This window comes from Marmota marmota, unplaced genomic scaffold (assembly GCF_001458135.2).
Source record: "Marmota marmota marmota unplaced genomic scaffold, marMar, whole genome shotgun sequence".
Taxonomy (NCBI): Eukaryota; Metazoa; Chordata; class Mammalia; order Rodentia; family Sciuridae; genus Marmota; species Marmota marmota.
This window is the reverse complement of record NW_026000142.1, coordinates 1,970,866-1,989,834: the sequence shown is the minus strand read 5'-3', so window position 1 is coordinate 1,989,834 and position 18,969 is coordinate 1,970,866. Positions and strand designations below refer to the sequence as shown.

The window sequence follows — 18,969 nt, the reverse complement described above, 5'->3', positions numbered from 1 at the left end:
TGCCATGCACTAAATTCTTGAAAGGTGAAATAATAGCCAAGGGTTTGGTTTCTCATCTCAGTTCCTGAAATGAATCAGAGAGACTATGCTAAAATGGAAATGCAGCAGATTCTCAATTATCCATGCTAATGGGAGTAGGCTCGAGGCATCTGGGGCATGGCTAATCAAAACAGCCCGGAATCTGAAAGCCATTTATATTGCTGTGTTGTATGTTATATTTCTTAAAATAATAAATTATTTTTATAAACATCTTCAGCAAGTTTTTAAAAGGCTCATTGTATTCTTAAAGTATTCCACTCACCAGCTAATAGGGAAAGTTATTCTAGGATCAGGACAAAGCCTGCTCAGGATTCATGTTCTGGAATATATCATAGTGTTCCTTATCCAGGGTTTCAGTTACTTGTAATTGACCATGATCTGAAAATATCAAGTAGAAAAGTCCAGAAGTAGACAATTTATGAGTTGTAAATTAAGCAGTAGTGTAAGTACAGTGATGACATATCACACTTTTCCTACACCAAAGTATGATTTTCGGGTCATGTATAGCTTTACACTAAATCACCTTCTTTCCCATAATCTCTGAGTCATTGGTCTTCTCACATCATCACAAGAAGAAGCTTTAGGTGGGTAGGGTACACTAAGATATCTTGAGAGACTACAGTCATGTAACTTTACAGTATATCGTACAATTGTTTTATTAGCTATTGTAGTTAATCTTTTGCTTTGCCTAATTTATCAGTTAAAACTTTATCATAGGTATGTGTATATAGGAGAGAAGAGCATACATAGGTTGGACTATCCAGGGTTTCAGTGTCCACTAGAAGTCTTGGAATGTGTCCACCATTGATGGTGGAAGATTGCGAAACTACATTAAAGTCTGTCAAGCAGATAACCAAGGGTTCAGTGCAGCACTCCTTTCCTGCCTCTTTCTGAGTGAAACTTGCTCCTTGCCTTCTCACTCTCTACCCAATGGAGTTGATTCACACACCATTGTAGCCTGGCTATCATGTCTCCAAGACCTGTTCCTCTAATCATGAAGCATGGTAACAGAAGCAAAGAATATTTCCTTATAAATGGAAAGAACCCACATACCCCCTGCTTCCCTGTTGGCCTTGGCCTAAGGAGACACACCTTGACTTCCCAACTTCATTTTTATGCTCATCTTCTGCAAATAGGAAAGAAGTGCCTTTCTATCAGCTAAAATGCAGAATTGCAAGGCAGTTCCCACCGACTGCTTTGCCATTTGGCCAACTGCAGTTCTCCCCTCCTTTCCCTCCCAGTGCTTGCTCTATAAGAAGATAGTATCTAGTGCTCTGCTGAGGCATATGATGAAACTGGCAGCCATATAAAACATGCCTCTAGGCCTCTTCTGCCATCTGCTGACTCTAGTCTCCAAAGTAAGCACCAAAGTTAAAAAACAAAAACCCTCTCACCTTAGAAACTAGGAGGTTTCCCACTACAGAGGAGTTCCATTTTGCAGGTCCTAATATATAGGTACATAACCCTCATCAAAGGCCTTTTGATCTTCTCTCTGCCCTCTACCCTTACCCCCTGCCTCTTTTTACAATTTGGAAGGTCTTTGACCCCAGGTGATTGATGATGACCCCTGTAGGGTCACTGCCTTCTTTTTGAAATACTTTTTCTCCCTGATCTCAACAACCTTGCAAATGAAGTGGCTCCTACATAGTACAAGGTTAATGTCCCAGTACTTGCTTTGCAGTGAGTTAGGCAGAAGTGACCACCTTAACTGTTCAGGTGGGTGATTTTTTGAAAGCACAACTTTGAACCTCTAGTCTGGACAATGTCAGAGCCTTGGCATTGCTTCACCAACTACTTCATGGGTTTTCTTTTATGTGTGCTAGATTGAATGTCAGTGTGTCTTTAGAATTGTGAGAACCCTGTCCAGCACTACTGAGTGTCTTCAATTTGTTGTGTTGACTAGACTGTTTTTAATTTTTAGTCCCTCTCTCTTCTCTGTGACCACACCTGCCAGATCCTCATTCTTATTTATCCCTACATTTTTTAATGGGTGCATTATTGTTGTACATAATGGTGAGGTCTGTTGTTACATATTTGTACATGCATGTGATATAACAATATAATTTAGCCAATATTACTCTCGAGCACTCCCCCCCAGATTCTCATTCTTGATTATATCTAGATCTCTCTTCTACGACCTGTCCTTTTCACCTGATAGTCAAAAGAGCTCAAAGCACACCTCAGTACCAATTGCTGAGCTAAGGTGGGCCTTAGAAAGTGGTTTATATCTCTTGCCTGCTCAGTTATTACATGTGGAAGATGGGAACAACCGCGGTTAGTTTCTCATAGGGAAAATGAGCTGGCATATTGGGTAGAGATAAGGCCCACTTGGAATAGCTAAGAGACAGCTCTTCACCCTATTCCAGGATTATAAATAGACATTTATATATCTGCTTGGGTGTCTGAACCTTCAGGGCAAGGGCCAAATCCATCTGTCGAGATGACAAATAGAGTGTGAATATTGGAAAATTAGCCCTGGGAGTCACCTATGTTCATTTTGTCCTGAGTTCTTTTCTTTTCCAGCAGACAAACATTTACTGTAAAACTCTTGTTTAGTTCCAATCTGTAATTTGGATCTTGAGAGCAAAGAGATGATAGACAGTTCAGGTTAAAAATAATAATAATGATTTACAATCTTGCCATGAAAATGACTTCTTTCTTTTCTTGCTTGATCAGGGACTAATTCCCTTTAGTTCCTTGCACATAATCATTAATTGTGTATAACTACATGTTTATAAATGCTTATCACCGGGGAAGAGAGAGATCAGATGAAAATGTAGATACTTAGGAGAAACTATTATTATTAAAAGAAATAATAGAAATAAAAAAGACCTGAGGTATTTCTGAGACTTACTTAGTATTGTAACCTTTATATACACAGTCAAGATTTAAATATTTGCCTGTGATCCTTTGTACATTTCTCATTAAATGTAATTTTATTGTTTTAAAAATTTTATCATTCTAGAGAAAAATGGTTAAATTTGAAATTCGAGAATATAAATTGACTATACTAATGCTTTCACCTTGCAATATGTGAGAAGATGTCGGAGTACATTTCTAATTTATAAACATGTTTCAAAATATTGAGCATTTTTTTCATATTTTAAAATTTTGCATAACATGTAATTTTTCTCCATCAAGACATATATAATTGCTCATATTCCCTGAATAGGATAATTTGAGAATGTTGCATAAGTGAGGTCTCTCCCCTATTTTAAAATTACCTTTGTGTATACTTTTTAAAAAGTTGGTGAATGACTCCGAATGAAGGTGCTTTTGCAGCATGTATTCTTATTACAAGGTTAATAACTATCTTTCTCTGTCATAGTCTTTATACCAAGAATACAGGAAGCTGTTTTTGTGTTTAAAAGTCTTCCCTGTGGAACTAGAATGAAGATTATTTTTAAATAATTCTTTTAGCTTCAGGATGCTCTGTTTCGCTTTTTCCTTTCTCATGCAGCTGCCAACATCTGCATAAAGTCTTGGAAGTTATCCTGCAGTAATCAGAGAGCACATTTGAATCCCTGCCCCTTCCTCCCAAGGAGATCAGAACATAGCTCTAGGGACTGCTGGTGATGGCCTTTCTTTAATAGACTGCCTCAGGGTCAGAAGAAATTTTAACTTTGTGAGCTGGTAGTTCTTACTCTCCATGTCTCTGTGTAGGTTCCTGTTTCTTTGTCTCTAGGACACTCTTATTTTTTTGTGTAAGTTTTGGTTTCTGGAAAAGATCTCCTTAGAAGTTCTCTGATTCTGGCTCCACGAACTTGCTCTATAGTAAGGCAGACTGCTTTCTTGCTTTCTTTACACACAGACACACACACACACACAGAGACACACACACACACTCACACACTGCTTTTCATAAGGTTTTTGTAATTTTTAAAAATGTGACCTCCAGGCTAAGTTCGTCTGTATGAAGGGAAATAACACCTGACATACTCTAGACCCAGTGAATCCTCCAGAGCCTTAATGAATTACCTGACAGCTCATTTGGTCTGAATGAACTGGATGACCAATGAGTCAGTCATTGGCCTCTACTATAGAGCAAGGCATATTTAAGAGAAACAATTGATTAAATGCTCTGAACTTTCCAGAAACAACTAATTTCTGCTTTTGAACTTTAGGGCACTCTCCTGTCTCAGGTGCTTCTGGTGCTGAGATGTGCAGCCTCAGAAATTAGAAAATGATTTGGGAGGACCTTTGGGAAAAAGATATATTCAAGAGAAATCGGGGTCCATCAGAAATACTTCTTAGAGGAAGGTTTATGTTTCCATTGGTGCAAGAAGCCCTAAAGAAAATTCTCCAGAAAGAGAAATTAGATCATTCGATGAATGAAACTTAATTTGGAGCAGTACTTAATCTTTTGAGGTAATTGGCCAAAAAAGGGGGGAAAAAATTAATGAGTCCACTGATCCAGGTTTGCGAAGTTTTAAATATGTCTTATTTCAGGTTGTCTGTGTAGCGTGAAGCAGTCATCTTCCGTCCTGGAATGTTCTCAAGGTGACATCTAGAGGATGTTGTGGTGATATATCAGGAAGTCATTGATCTATGTATATTCTGAAAGGAAGTTTTGTCAGGCCGCTAATTTATGCCAGATTTCTTCTTGTGGTTGATGGTACCATAGAAGGGAGTATCCGAATTGTGCGGCCCTTAGTGAGAGTCCTTCTCCTTGCAAAAATTTTTTGGGCAAAAATAGATTAAAAAATCCTAACACTAAAATAAAATGAAGTTTACATGACTCTGAATTACATTATTTAAGAACACGTGCATTAAGGAACAAACCACGACTAAGCTGCGAACTGTCCTGAGCCATGGGTCCACCCTTGTCCACCAAAACTTTTTTAATGAATATAAAATAGTTTAGTTTGAGTTTTATTTTCTTAGCCAATTGCTGTAAACTCTGTTAGGGTGTTAAACTAAAAAAAAAAAAAAAAATTGATTATGGGAAATCAAACAAGAAAGAGCAAAAGACTTGGACAATCCCTACGTTAGGTTACCATATCTCCAGGAATATACAGGGAGCCAACTGTAGTGAGCACATGACCTTATTATCTGAGACCAAGATGACAGAAACTAGAACTGAGGTGGGTGTGAAGAGTTGTTAGAGGCTTGTGAGGAAAGTGATGAGCTTAGAAAACTGGGAAAGGCAGCAGAAACATACCCTTCCAGATACCCTGGAAAAGGAAAAATTAATGAGTGAACCAATTTCAGGCCTTTGGAATGGTCATATATAACCAGCTACTGTCCTCACTGAGACTAAAACAAAGGAAGTAGATTAAACTTCATAGTTTAGATAGACAAAAAGATAAGCAGCATCCTGAAAGTTGTCAGGAACTGGAATGAAAAACGGAAGGAGACTTTGCGATCCTTCCTAATGGTCTTTACTTCCGGAAAACTCCTAAAGTCGAGGAGTCAGAGGAGCTGATTTTTTTCTAGGCTCTACTCGGGATCATTCATTTTTATGTTTTTTAGCAGTCTCCCAGAGGCATCCTGAGCCATAACTTAGTTAAACAGATGGTGTCTAAAATTTTGAGTAAAGCATTTAACCCAGATAAGCAGGCATTGAAATCTTCATTGCTTCCTTGGCCCCTGCCCTTTCCCCAGCTCCACTATCCAGCCACCTCGGGGCAGCAGCCCAGGAGCCTGTGGAGAGCTGGACTGTAATGAGGGCTTTGAAAGGGGATAGTGTGGTTGGGAAGGTGGAAGTGCCTCATGCCCGGGGCAATACTAGTCAGAAGCAGACAGACAGATGGGAGGAGCAGAGAGGAAAGAATGCTTGAACAAGTGAGGAGAGAAGGGCATGGAAATAGGAGCAGGAATAAGAGCTGTAAGGCAGGGCTCACGGGGCGCTGATAGCTCCAGAATGAAGGTTAATCTGATGTTGAAAGCAAGTGGGGGGAGCAGGTGTAGTGGCCTCAACAGTGAGGTCAGGAGGGTAAGAATTTAACATAGGAAGGGTCGCCCCCAGGTTGAAATTAGATAACGGCCGTGTGCTGCTGTGGCTTTAGCTATGGGAACAGGGGTGTCTTGTGGAATAATTTCTCCTACCAAATTCCAACTGTTGCCTCTGCTCCGAATGCTTTCTACCCCATTTCATGTGCTCTGCATTACCTTTCTCAGGGCTGGCATGGTGCTTCTCAAAATCCTTTTTTTTTTTTTTTGGTCTGAACAACAGTAGCATTGCCTTGTTTTTGAGTTTCTTCCCTGTTAGCAGCCCCGTGGTTCTGCATGTCTTATCCAGCTTGATCTTTTGGAACAGCATCTGTGTACAGCTACAATGGTTCGTGGACTGTCAACCGGGCTTTTGAGCACTGCTTTTCCAGAAAGCCTAATATTCATGATGTGGAGAAGGGGAGGTGTGATGTTAATGCCCATCCCGGGGCCACCCTCCTTTAGTGGTATGAAAGGCCCAGTCAGTGCAGGGAGCTGGCAGCATGAGCTGGGAGCCCAGAGAAACATTTCAGAACTGTCTGTGCTGAAAGAAATGTCGTTCTGGGACAGAGAAGGAAGTTGGAACAACAAGTTCATTAGAGGGACAAAAATCCAAGCATTAGGGGGCCTAGAGCCCACTGTGAGGACTGGTGGATCTGGACATGATTCTGAGAGCTCCTATAGGCAGTGAGTAGGCCTATAAGAGCAAGCTGTTTATCCTACCTGGATTCCAGTTTCCTTGAAGGAAGAAAAGGGAGAATAAATGGTAGTAATGATGATAACGTTAAGATAAAAATAAGCCACAACAGAATTCATTTCTGCAGAACTTTCTGTATGCTTGGCACTGTTCTGAGGGATTTGTCTATATCAACCCATTTCATCTTCACAAGTACACCACGAAGATGATATGATACCATAATGATTCCCATTCTGTGGGTGTGGAAGCAAAGGTAAAAAGGGATGAGATATCTTGACAACACTTACACAGCTAAATCATTTGAGAGTCAGAATTCAAACCCAGTGGCTGGGCTTCATACCCATGCATTTAACCATTTGGCTCCCCTGTCACCAAGTAGAAATTACATTGCAAAAAATTGCTTATCAGCAGAGGTTGAGAAATTTTTAAGTTCTCAAAGATTTTATTATTTTAACTTCAAAACAGTTGAAGATGTATTGTTACATCTCTATTACTTCATTATCTTTGCCTATAGAAAGGAGGGCCCTGGACTCTGACCAGATATGCCCTTGCTGCTTAGGGACAGCTCTTCTAAGTATAGGCATAATGTCATAGGAACAGCATTTACTCCTTACCTAATTCCGGATTGTGGATGTTATTCAGACTGAACTGCCTCTTGTAAACAAGGAATGGATCAAGGATATGCCTTGAGAAGATATGGAGAAAAAAGCATCACATTTTTTGACAATGTAAAATCGGTGATGAAGAGTATCTGGCTCTTTGTATTCATTTTTTTCATGTATTTATCAAATTAAATCAGTGAATAGTAATTAGCATCCTTGTTTCAACAACGAGAAACCCAGAACTGAAAGAATAACTTGGCCAAGATGACTCATCACGAAAGAGGTACAAACCAAGGATTTTAACCCAGAGCCCTAACTGTTGATTTTGTTGCTGGGCCACTGGAAATAAATGACCTTAGTTGGGCCAGCATTATTAGTTTCTTTCAGAGTTTCTTCCAACTCTGAAATTCTAGAATTTCTAAAAAAGTTCTTAGGTAAATAGTATGATAGCCTTCTAATCTAGCACATTGCTTGCATGATTCTCCTTTTGGGAGACTAAAGGAAGCTTAAGTTGGAGGCTTCTAATGTAGGCTTAGATCCCACACCTCCACCTCAGCTCTTGTTGGGCTGCTCAAGGGACTGGAATCAGGAGGGACAGTATGATTTATATCTCTAACCCATGAAATTTGAAGACAAAATACCGTATTAATTCTGTACCCTGTAAATCTTTTCTCGCATTAACAGCCTTCTGGTAGAGTAGAGTTTGCCAAGGAAGCATTGCCATATGTGCTGATGGAGCTGAACTAAAAAGAGAAGATTAGAAAACTAACCACACTAATAAATTTCACTTGAGGCAGTTGGAAAATGGACTGCTGTTTTGACAAGTAAGAAGCAACACACACATCCAGGCTATGTTTGAATAGTTAAAATGGATTTCCAGTACCCAACAGAAACATCTTATGTTAAAAACCTGATATTTTTGCTGAGTTACCCAGATGTTCAACATATATGCACTTGCCACTTAAATGTGACAGGGATGAAGCACCTTAGCTGGAGTGGTGGCTTCCAGCCTTACTGAGTCACATAGACCTCCTTCCTCTAAGGTCAGGGCCTAAGAAAGGTTCCTGGAATTCCCACCTCCTACAGATCATGACGCCTCCTGAAGAGCATTTACCCAAGGCTGGTGGTGTCAAGGCTCTCAGCTGCGAGGCTTCACATTTTAGCCCACAGACACCTGTGTTTTCTTGTTTATCCTGGGTCATCACCACAAGAATGGTTCTTACCCACCAGCTCCCTGAGTGCTGATCTGGCCCAGGTCTTACAAGTTGATATGTACATTGGTTTCATTCTAAGTTGAAATTCTTCAGTTTAGTATAATGAAACTCATGGCCTCTGATGATATTTTTTTAATCTCCTAATTCTTCTTCCTGTCTCTGGTCTCCACCCTTGCTAAGTATCCTTCACCTGCCTCTGGAAATTTTTACTTTTTGACCCTTAGTGTTTACTTTAAAAGCCACCCCATGCATCAAGAGAATTAGGTTCGTTCTTCTTAGTGTGACCAAACATGAGATAAGTACTACAGTATGCCAGGCAGTAGCCAGACTGCCTGGGTTGAATCCCGCTTTCCGTCTAACAACAGAGTAACCTTGGGTAGCAACTTTAAAGTCAGCCTCAGTTTCTTCATAGGTTGATGGAGATTAAAAAAAAAAAAAAAATAGTGTGCCCTGAGTAAGGTTGTCATGTGGCTTCAATGTGTTAGTTAATTCACGTAAAACACATAAAAGTAGCACCTAGTACCTAGTGCGTATTAAGTGCATAGATATCATTATTGTGTGTAAAAACATCTGGGATCTTGCCCTGACTCTTAATGGGCCATGATCTTGAACTTTGGGTGCCTTTGCACATAGGATTCCCTCAGCCCAACCAGGTTGCTCTTCCCTCTACTCACATCTCTTGTCTAAGGAGAACCTGTTTCCCTTAAAGGCCCCAGGGCAAAGAGCTCCTCTTCTTTGGTGCATCCTCCTTCCTGCAGGCAGAATAACTGGGTCTCCTGGTATTTTGGTGACCCTGGGCTCTGGTGCTTATCAAACTATTTCCAAGTGTTTTGTCCCTTGCTGGTACATGGACACAACTAGGGTTCCCTTTCCTTTTAAACGAATACGTTTTTTTGAGGGGAAGACACCAATCTCACTGTCTTCATCCTATTTCATTCTAGAACCGGGCACACAGAAAAGTTAATTGGTAAATGTTTGCTCCATAAGTAAATATTTGTTACTCTCATTTTAATCATAAATACAGGGTTTTCTTTTTCTTTCTTTTTTTTTTTAACTGTTTACAATGCATCACTGAATTTATAGTGAGAAAGACAAATTTCAGTAGTTTACAAGGCTGGCTGAGATGATTACATATAACACTGTGGTCAGTTGACTCTGGGAACTTTTGTATTAGTCATTTGAAAAGACTGTCACAGAATAGTTATGGAGACAAGAGATCATCATTGAAATCACAGTGCTTTCAGACCATTCACAATTTGGGTCTACAGTTTAATAATAAGAAAAATACATTTAGCAAGTAAATGTTTAAACATTTTGGTTTTGACCTAAAAACAGAAAGTAAAATAGAGATTTTATTTTTGAAGCTTAACATCTGAAATTTAAACAGCTTTTTGCTCACATTTTACTAATAGATATTAATGTATTTTCATTGGTTAGTAATTAAGCTTTTCTTCTCATGTTATGGGTAACTTCTTAAAGATTGATAAATGAGTGTTTTAGGAGGTGAGACTGCCTTCTTTGAATGAGAGTGCTTGCTTCACCCAGGTGGTTCCTGTTCCCGCTTTCTCTCCTGTGCTGCTTTTGCTTATTTAGATTATAAAAAAGCACAGCCCCATTTAGGCTAGCTAGTGCACAGGGAGGCTTTCTGTTGAGTTCATGCAAGGCAGAAATCTCATGGAGTAACAGGAGTTAACCTAGAGCCTGGCCTAGCTGGGACTGGAGAGTGCTGGAGACAATCTCTGTGCCTTTGGGCTCTGTTTTCTCTTTGGTGTCCCCTTTGTTTTCACTCTACATTCTCTTCTTTCCACCAATCCATTTCCTTTGTTTATTCATGGTTTCTGTTTCCTTGTGACGTTAGCACATGCAGAGCTTCAAGCTGGTCCTTTCCCCTGCTCCACCCGTGGCATCTTTTCAGTTTATACCTCTGTGTAAACCAGCACCATTGCCTTAAAGGACCCTCAACCTGCCTCTGAGTGGAAATGCACTTTGGTTGCCCTAGGGCTTAGGTTGCTGAACTGCCTGGCTGTATAACTTTTAGGTGTCTGCCCATTGTCTAATCAGCTGTAGCCTCAGGGAAACACAGACTCTGAAAATACAGCTACCTAGAGAAGGGGTTGCAAACGCAACTGCTTCTAGGATCCTGGCAGCTTATTAAGGGAGCATTTGAGGCTGAAAAGAAATGCATGTTACACACATGACAGAGTTGAGTGGCATCTAAGGGTGTAAACTCTTGAGTAGAAGGGCTTAGGTTTGAAATCCCCATCTCACCACTTACCACCTGGATAACCTGGAACAAGTTACTTAATCTCTGTATGCCTTAGTTTCCTCTCTGCAGAGTGGTTATGAGGATTAAATAAACTTAATAAAGTACTTACAGTGGTGTCTGGCACATAACAACCACTATGTAGCTGTTTTAAAAATGTTTCATTAGCATCAGCATCTTCATTATTGTTGAATTTCACAATGAAATGGACTTTGACCCATTTTTCCTAAAACCGAAGCTGTCTTGGTCTATTTAGTTTCCCTTTTTGTGTAGCCATGAGCAAAAAGAAACACCTCTCTATTGTGTGGATATCAACAGAGCAATAAAAACAAAAAACTGGCACTTGTCCTCATTGAGGTGTCAGCATTCAGGCAGGGAAGGACTTTGGCCAATTGGATGTCTGGGTCCTTGTCTAAAGGACAGAGCCTCACCTACCTGGAGGAGGTTGCTGTGATATCAGGAGGAGGCCCAGGACTGTCAGATCTGTCTGTCTTTGCAAGGAGCTTAAATTATGTTTGAAAACTTGTGTTCCTCAATCACATACAACTACAGATTGGATATATGCAGCACACAGGCTATTGACCTCTGACCTCAGACTGCTCCTCTAAGAAGATGTGTGGGCAGGGCTGGTCCCTCAGGAGAGCCTACAAGTGGACCTTTTAGTACAGATGAATTAGAAAATTGTACTCTGTCCAAGGAGAGTATAGTGAAGCTCCTCTGAAGGACAGCAGTGTGGCACAGGGAATAACTGATTCTTCCCTCAGTCTGCTTAGTGTTTCTAAGAAAAGGTGTTCTTCTTTGATTTTTATTTGTTAGAACAAATGAAAGCCAGACACAATTGCACACACCTGTAATCCCAGCGGCTCAGGAGGCTGAGGCAGGAAAATTGCAAGTTCAAAGCCAGCCTCAGCAACTTAGTGAGGTTTTCAGCAACTCAATGAGACCCTGTACTCTAAATAAAATATTAAAAATGGCTGGGGATGTGGCTCAGTGATTAAGTGCCCCTGGGTTCAATCCCTAGTACCCCCAAAAAGAATAGAACAAAAGAAAATGACATTTTTTAGTTCAGATATGTAGATCCACTACTGTTTAACTATCGTTCCTGAAAGAGGCCCTTTCCTGTTAAAGGCACACCTCCCTGTACTCTCCAACCTTGTTTTCCTCCCACTTGGCTAAAATGTGTCCGTCTGATGGTCACCACGAACTCATCACTTTCCACAGGCTTCCTCATTTCTTCCTAGTTGTTCATGCTGAAGGCTTATTTCTTGTTGTACAGATCTAGTAATGAGCTCCTTTTTTTTTTTTTTATTTCTTTGTTTCTTTAATCAAGAAATGTCTTAAAATGTCCTTCAAGTTTGAGGGATAGTTTTGGTGGATATAGAATTCAGGGTTGGATTGAATTAACTTTGAATACTTTAAATTGATCATCCTCCTGCCTCCTGGCTTCTGGGGTTCCTGAAGAGAAATTAGCTATCAATAAGGATTCCTGTATATGACAGATTGCTTCTTTCTTGCTACTTCCAAGAGTATCTTTTGTTTTCATTTTTCATGATTTCACTGTCTGGGCATACCTCAGTCTCCCATCCTGAGACACATACACACAGCATCAGTTATGTCCTCATCTTTTCCACACAGCAGTCAGAGTGCTCTTTCAAGTCCATGAATTAGCACATCATCTCTTGCTTAAAACTACTCACTCCTCATCTGAGAATGAATCAGGCTCAGAATCCTGGCCCATAGTGTGGCTATGGCATTTGGTGCCCACCTGTGCCATTCTCCCTGTGCCTGCTCTACAGAGGCCCTGCTGATGTTCTCCCTCATTCTAGAGCATACCAGGCTTGGGTTTCCTCCGCTTTCTTTAACCCATCTGTTGGAATGTATCTTTCTTCAATTGTCACTTTCCCAAAAGGTTCTCCTTCCATGTGAGTCATGTAAGAACATAATCTGATTTGTTTTGTGCTTGTCATCAAATCACACTTATTCAGTGAATGAATGAATGACTAAAGAATGTGCACATGTACATTCATACACACACACACACACACACATCATTAGGAAAGACTGTATATGTATACATATGTATGTATATTTTTACTAAAAGATATATGTATATATATTTATATACTCTTTACTAAAGATATATGTACATATACTTTTTTACTGAAGCCCTCTGATCCAAGAGGCAGGAGGGAAAGGAGGAGACTTCCCTGGAATAATGAGATTTCCTGTATCACTAATATTGTTGATTTACTCAATGTGCAAACGATCCAGAATGTGGAAGGGAATTTACTTGGGCCTGATGTGGCTGTTAGAAGTTAGTACTTGAACATTCCATTTCAAGTATTCTCATTAAAGGTAATAGCAGAAAATTGCAGCAAAGATTGCCCCAGTTTTTAAGTGGTGATCCCCTCTGCAGAGCTGTTGATTTGTTTAGTTAATGCTAATTTATTTAATATACTTCTTACTTATGTTGATTTTTAGGTCTGTTGCCACAGTTATTGGGAGTCGCCCCAGAGAAGGCCATAAAACTAACAGTAAGTCTTTTGAGTTGGTGCTCTTATTAAGGGAATCTGCACAGACTCAAGGATCTAGCCGGTATTCTTCTGTGAACCAGCAAGCTTGTGGTTCCTCTAAGGTGCTAACTAATTTGTAGATGGGGTACTCAGCACATACAGCTTTTCATTATACCCCACATAACACTGAACATCCAAAATGTAATGAATTTGAAGATTGTTGGTGGTTGCTGCCATCATTACATCATTGCCGCAACAGCAGCATTTCCTTCAGTATTACCACAGTAGGCACTTAGTGTGTGTAATTTCTCATTGTTTTAATTGCAAGCAAAATTTGATTCACTGTTTACAGGTAAGGAAAGGTGCACAGGGATTAAGTAGCCTGCCTGCATCCACATCATTCATAAGCAGGAAAACTAGAATTCAAAATCAAATTTTCCAACTTCAAAGCACATACTCTTTCAGTTACACCTGCTATTTATAGACTGTGAGTTTAGGATTTGTTCTGTGAAGCCCCATATTGAGGGCTCTGTGTTCTAGTTGAAATTGATCCTTCATCACTGTTTGCCCAGTGACTGGGTCATGTTGACAGGTAGTTGACATTCAGTTTAAGTTTGTGGAATGAGTAGATATGGCATGTGAATCATTAAGGTCACAAAACCCCAGGAGTTTAAACTCTATTTTTGAATTGGGCCATGCAGCCTTGGTCCTTAAAGTTCTTCTGATGCCTTATATGATATGACCTCAAGATAACTAATCTTCTCTGGACTGTACTTGCCTAAAACATGATTGTTCCTTAAGATTGCTTGTTGTACATACCATTTTGAGAATATTATACTTAATTAATTAATGCAATTAAGGTTCTTTGAGAATCCTTGAGGAATTTTTAGACACTGAATTTCTACTAAGCTAAAAAAATCTGCACAGCCAAATTGGTCTCAGTGAAGAGTGCTATATTAGATTAAATCTTGTTAGAAGACTTGAAAGTGATTTTTAATCAAACCTTATAAAACAGTTCTTAAATTATAAGACATGCTTGTATTTTGTTTCTACTGTCTGTATGTCTTTCTCTTCATGCATTTATAACTGTAGGACATACTTGAATTTGGGTCTTATAAGCCAATATATCTTTAATTCTTCTCCCTGCAACATCAGGGATGCATATATATTTTTTAATCTTTTAAAAACTGCATATATACTGGGCGTGTTAGTTCACACCTGTAATCCCAGGCCAGCCTCAGCAACTTTGTGAAGGCTTAAGCAACTCAGAAAGACCCTATCTAAAAATAAAAAAGGCTGGGGATACAACTTAGGTGCAAAGTGCCTTGGGTTCAATCCCCAGTATAAAAAAAGAAAGGGGGAAAAAAAAAAGAAAGAAAAAACTGCATGTATGCTATTAAGAGTACCTCTCTCAAATTATTTTAAGGTTGTTAATTTATCCAATGGACTGACAGAAAAAAAATAGCATGTTAACAGATGTATATTTATACGTGTTTAATGCCTTTCTTTATATTTTTCATCAGCTTCTATAAATATTTTTCTTCAAGGTGAATGATTTTGTGAGGGATAAATTTATGCACAAAGATGGTTCCGTCCCACTTGCAGCAGAAATTCTTGCTGGAGGCTGTGTAAGTACCTTTCACTACATTGGGAAGATTTGTTTCACACACTTATCACTGCCATGGTCAGAGTGGACTAAGGCTTCTGTTTAACCACAGATCCTGTACAAAGGCAGAGTCTCCTAGGGCAACTCTACCTGTCCTACACAGGCGACCATTCCTGCGGTGGAAGGGTAAATGTCTCTGGTCATACTGCCTGTTAAATCGTGCCTGTGCAGTGCATCATTGCTCGTGGTTAGTTCTGCAGTAGAAGTCATTCATGGCAGAAATGTCTGGCTTTTGAAATATCTTTGCTAACCTTTTCTAAAGTTAATTTGCAGTACATTCTTTCTTCAGGACTCCCTGTCCTAGGTCAGGCACTATGATTTGTAGCTTGAAGTCAGCAGCCATGGCTCTCTGCTTTGCTTTTCCTTACAAGGGGCAGCAACCCTTCAAGCTTCCAGTGCTTCTGGGGGAATGATGCTGGGGATTAACTGGCTGAGGGTGCTCTGCATTGTCAAAACTGTGGAATGATTGCTTCTAGATATGGATGAACAACCTGCATCCTTTTCTGAAGCTCTGCAAAACATTGTGTCTCGCTTTATCTCATATACTGGTTTGTTCGTGTGAATATAAATACTTTAAGTAAATTAAATTCTTATACAAAGACTGGTGCTATTTAAAGATAAGGTTGGTTAAATAAATAGGCTTTGATCACTCAAGCAATACAGTAGTGGTGGATTTTCTGCCTAACCTGTGTGTCTTTTAGGAAAGATGAGGTCACATTTTTCTTTTTCTTTTTTTTTTTTTAATTGTTTTTTTCTGGACTGGAAATTATTTTATGTCAGCATAAAATAATTTTCTTGAAACATCATTGAGTTCAGAAGTTGGCCAAACACCTGAGCATTAACATTTGTGTGTAATGGGTTCTCGTCTTAACATTGAGTAGCCCCTTCAGCATAATATGAAATCATGGCTCCTGGTGATTCTTAAAGAGATGGATGGAATTTGGCTTCTGTCTGACTCTCTGTTTGATCATTGACCTGTCAGAGATGGCCAGGTAGGCTCCCCCTTGTTCTGTAACTTTAGTAGCATTCAGGACGGGAAAAAAAGGGAGCCTTTAGTGTCCTCAATAAAAAGGGCACACAATAATAATCACAGAGAATGGCAGGAATTGCAGAAACTGCTCTTCCCCATAAGTACTCTTCATTTCAAAAACCTCTATGCATCCATTTGAGTAAATGGATTTTCTGATTTCTAAATAGGTGTTTTCCATAGGCTGTATCTAGCCCAGGCCTTCAGGTCATCGCAAGGGATTCAAGATAGCAAGGCATTTATTTCAGTAAGTCAGGTCGAAGAGGTTTGTTTGTTTGCTTTTAAAATTAGATTTTTAAACCTGCTAAAAAGACACAATTATAGATCTCTATAAGAATACAAAATATAAAATGAATTCTGTGATGCTCCTCAAGATTTTGGCAGTCATCATGGCTTGCTCTGCCTGGAGGTGTATTTTCTTTTCAATGAAAGCATTTTGCCGACACATGCATCTGGGTGCCAAGGAGATTGGTTGTGGCATGTATTGTCAGTGTGCCATCTGTAGGTGGTCTTGTTTACACATGCGGTCGCCCATTTCAAATGCAGAGCACAGGCTGGCATCAGATGTGGTGTCTAGTTATTGTAGAGAAGTGTAGCCCTTTTTCAAACCTGATCTAAACACAGGCTTAAAATTGGAGCCACTTGGCTTTACAGCTACTTAAAATATCTGTGAAGTTTGCCACCCTGCATCTCAAAGGCAGGTAGACAGTAGTCCTCAATGTTTCATGTCTCCCCCAGTCCAGGAAAACAGTCCTGTGGGAAGCAAACAACTCCAGGCATCTTTCCATCTCTGAGTGGAAAGATGAGTGATTCCATCTTGTGTGCATGAGAGAGAGAGAGGGGGGGGGGGGGGATAGAGAAAGAGAGAGAGTGTGTGTGTGTGTGTGTGTGTGTGTTTGTTTGTTTTAAGTAGTAGTAGCAGCATCTCTCCCTGCAGTCTTTGGCAAAGTTTTCCCTTAAATGGAACCAGTGTGTACTTTAGAAAGACATTGTAAGTTGCATAGTCTGGTCAGTGCAACAGAGGGTTTTGTGAGGTTGTGTCACATGAGCAGTGCCCTGCCTTAGTCCAGCCAAGCATTACTAGGTGTTGACTTGTAAGTCCCTAGGGAGCTCACCTGGCTTCATTATTACTAAGAGTCAGTACACATGGCTGACTTTTGCACTTGCAACCAAAGCTGTTCATTTCTTTGAACAAGGCTTTTTCTGTTTTATAATCTGTTTTCTACAAAAACAGAAAATATGCAGGAAGATCTTTGTCTCATAACCTCATAACTTCATAGTGCTTAGCCAGATTTTTCCAAAAACTTATTTAGTTTTTGGAAAAGTGAAAGTGATAGCATGTTTGGAGGAAACCAATCATTGACACATAAAAGGAATAAAATCTATCCCATTCCTTAACTTGATATTTTTGATATAATAATATCTGTAACTTACGAGATAAAAAACATTCTTTGGTTTCATTGACACGTCTGAAAGGGTGAATCTGACTTTATTTTAAAACTTATTTTTCATACTGAGATTAGTTTTAGTTTAGAACCTTATCAAAAATTTGACTTGGGGATGAGGTTGTGGCTCAGTGGTAGAGCACTCCCCTAGCACGCACGGGGCACTGGGTTCAATCCTCAACACCACATAAAAATAAAATAAGGTATTGTGTTCACCTACAACTAAAAATATACATATGTAAAATTTTTTTTACTTGAGTTCTCTGAGCATTTTTATAGATTAACACTTCACAGTAGTGACATATTCAGCACACTTCAAGACTAAACTAGGTGATTGAAACCAAAGTTTACAAATTCTTAAGTTTGAAAGAATTCTTTTCAGTTTACATTTTCTCTGTGAGTTGGATTTTCTACATTCTAAATTAAATCAATAGTTGTGGAAGCTCTGACAGCCCTGGACCCTCAGACTTCCCTGCACAAAATATATATACCCCTGTTTCTTCCATCCTTCCACTCTTGGGTTAGAAGCTCAGGGAGTCTGTTAGTGACAATGGAGGTTCTTAGTAAGTGGCAGAGGAGAGGCCTGTGACCACTACAGATTCCCAGTGACTTTGAAAACTGATATACTATCTCTGTGTATGTTGTTGTTATTGCTTTCTTACTATCTTAAAAAAAAAAAAATCCTGTATAATTCCTGTGATCTGTAGGTTATAGTTCTTCAACTTCTATGTGTCTAGTGGAATAGAGGGTTCAAATCCTGACAGTCTGAGATCTTTAGCTTTTGATAATTTTATCTTCAAAAGGACCAGCTAAGCAAAAGTAGTACTATGACTGATTTTAAGGAAGTAATAGAAATATGGTGATTAATTTATCAAGCATGAAATAAATCTAATATTCACCAAGAAAAAAAATGTTAACAGTGTGTAAACCTCTGTGTTTTAAAGTTCATTTAGTAAAACTTATTTATATGCCAATAGAAAATAGTAAGGTTCTACAATAATTTTTGGAAAAACAAGTGAACCTGCTTTTGAACTATGATCCTTTAGTAATGGGGCCACAGTATTTTCCTATTGTGATGCTCATGTGTGTATTCATGTAGAAATATACCTGCTGTTTATGGAAATTTACATTTATTTTGAGTGAGCAAAATCACTGAGAATATGATCATGTCACTGGTTCTGAAAGGGATTGTGAGACTATTACCATTGGGAAAATTTGGAATGAAGAGCAGTTTTTTTTTTTTTCCCCCTCCTCTTCAGGTACTAAGGATTAAACCCCGGGGCTGGTACATGCTAGGCAAGCACTCTACCACCAGTGCTTTTTTATTTTATTTTAAATTGGGGTCTTGCTAAATTGCCCAGCTGGCTATAAACGTGGGATCCTCCTGCCTCGGCCTCCTGAGTAGCTGGGATTACAGACATGCATCACTGTGCCTAGGCTGAAGAGCAGTCTTAATTGCTGTCCCTGGCAAGTAGGCAGCATCCTAATGCTGTCCCTATCTACTTTATCACTATCATGGGGATTCCCCTGTGCATGATATTTTAATACCCGTTTATAGCCATATATCAGATG

At 39.5% G+C, this 18,969-nt stretch overlaps 1 protein-coding gene and 1 long non-coding RNA gene across 5 annotated transcripts in view; both read left to right on the top strand.

Annotated features, from left to right (window-relative positions):
* Window positions 1–18,969, top strand: part of Slc25a13 (solute carrier family 25 member 13) — a 182,790-nt gene that overhangs the window by 117,025 nt on the left and 46,796 nt on the right. For all 4 annotated transcript variants that reach the window (XM_015488236.2, XM_015488234.2, XM_015488235.1 and 1 more), the window contains 2 exons: window positions 13,228–13,280; window positions 14,807–14,887. In XM_015488236.2, the coding sequence (XP_015343722.1) occupies window positions 13,228–13,280; window positions 14,807–14,887 (134 nt within the window). The remainder of the gene's footprint in view (window positions 1–13,227; window positions 13,281–14,806; window positions 14,888–18,969) is intronic.
* LOC125611361 lies at window positions 2–8,954 on the top strand. The gene is made up of 2 exons (XR_007341517.1): window positions 2–4,407; window positions 4,489–8,954. It is a non-coding gene; the product is annotated as an uncharacterized LOC125611361 (long non-coding RNA).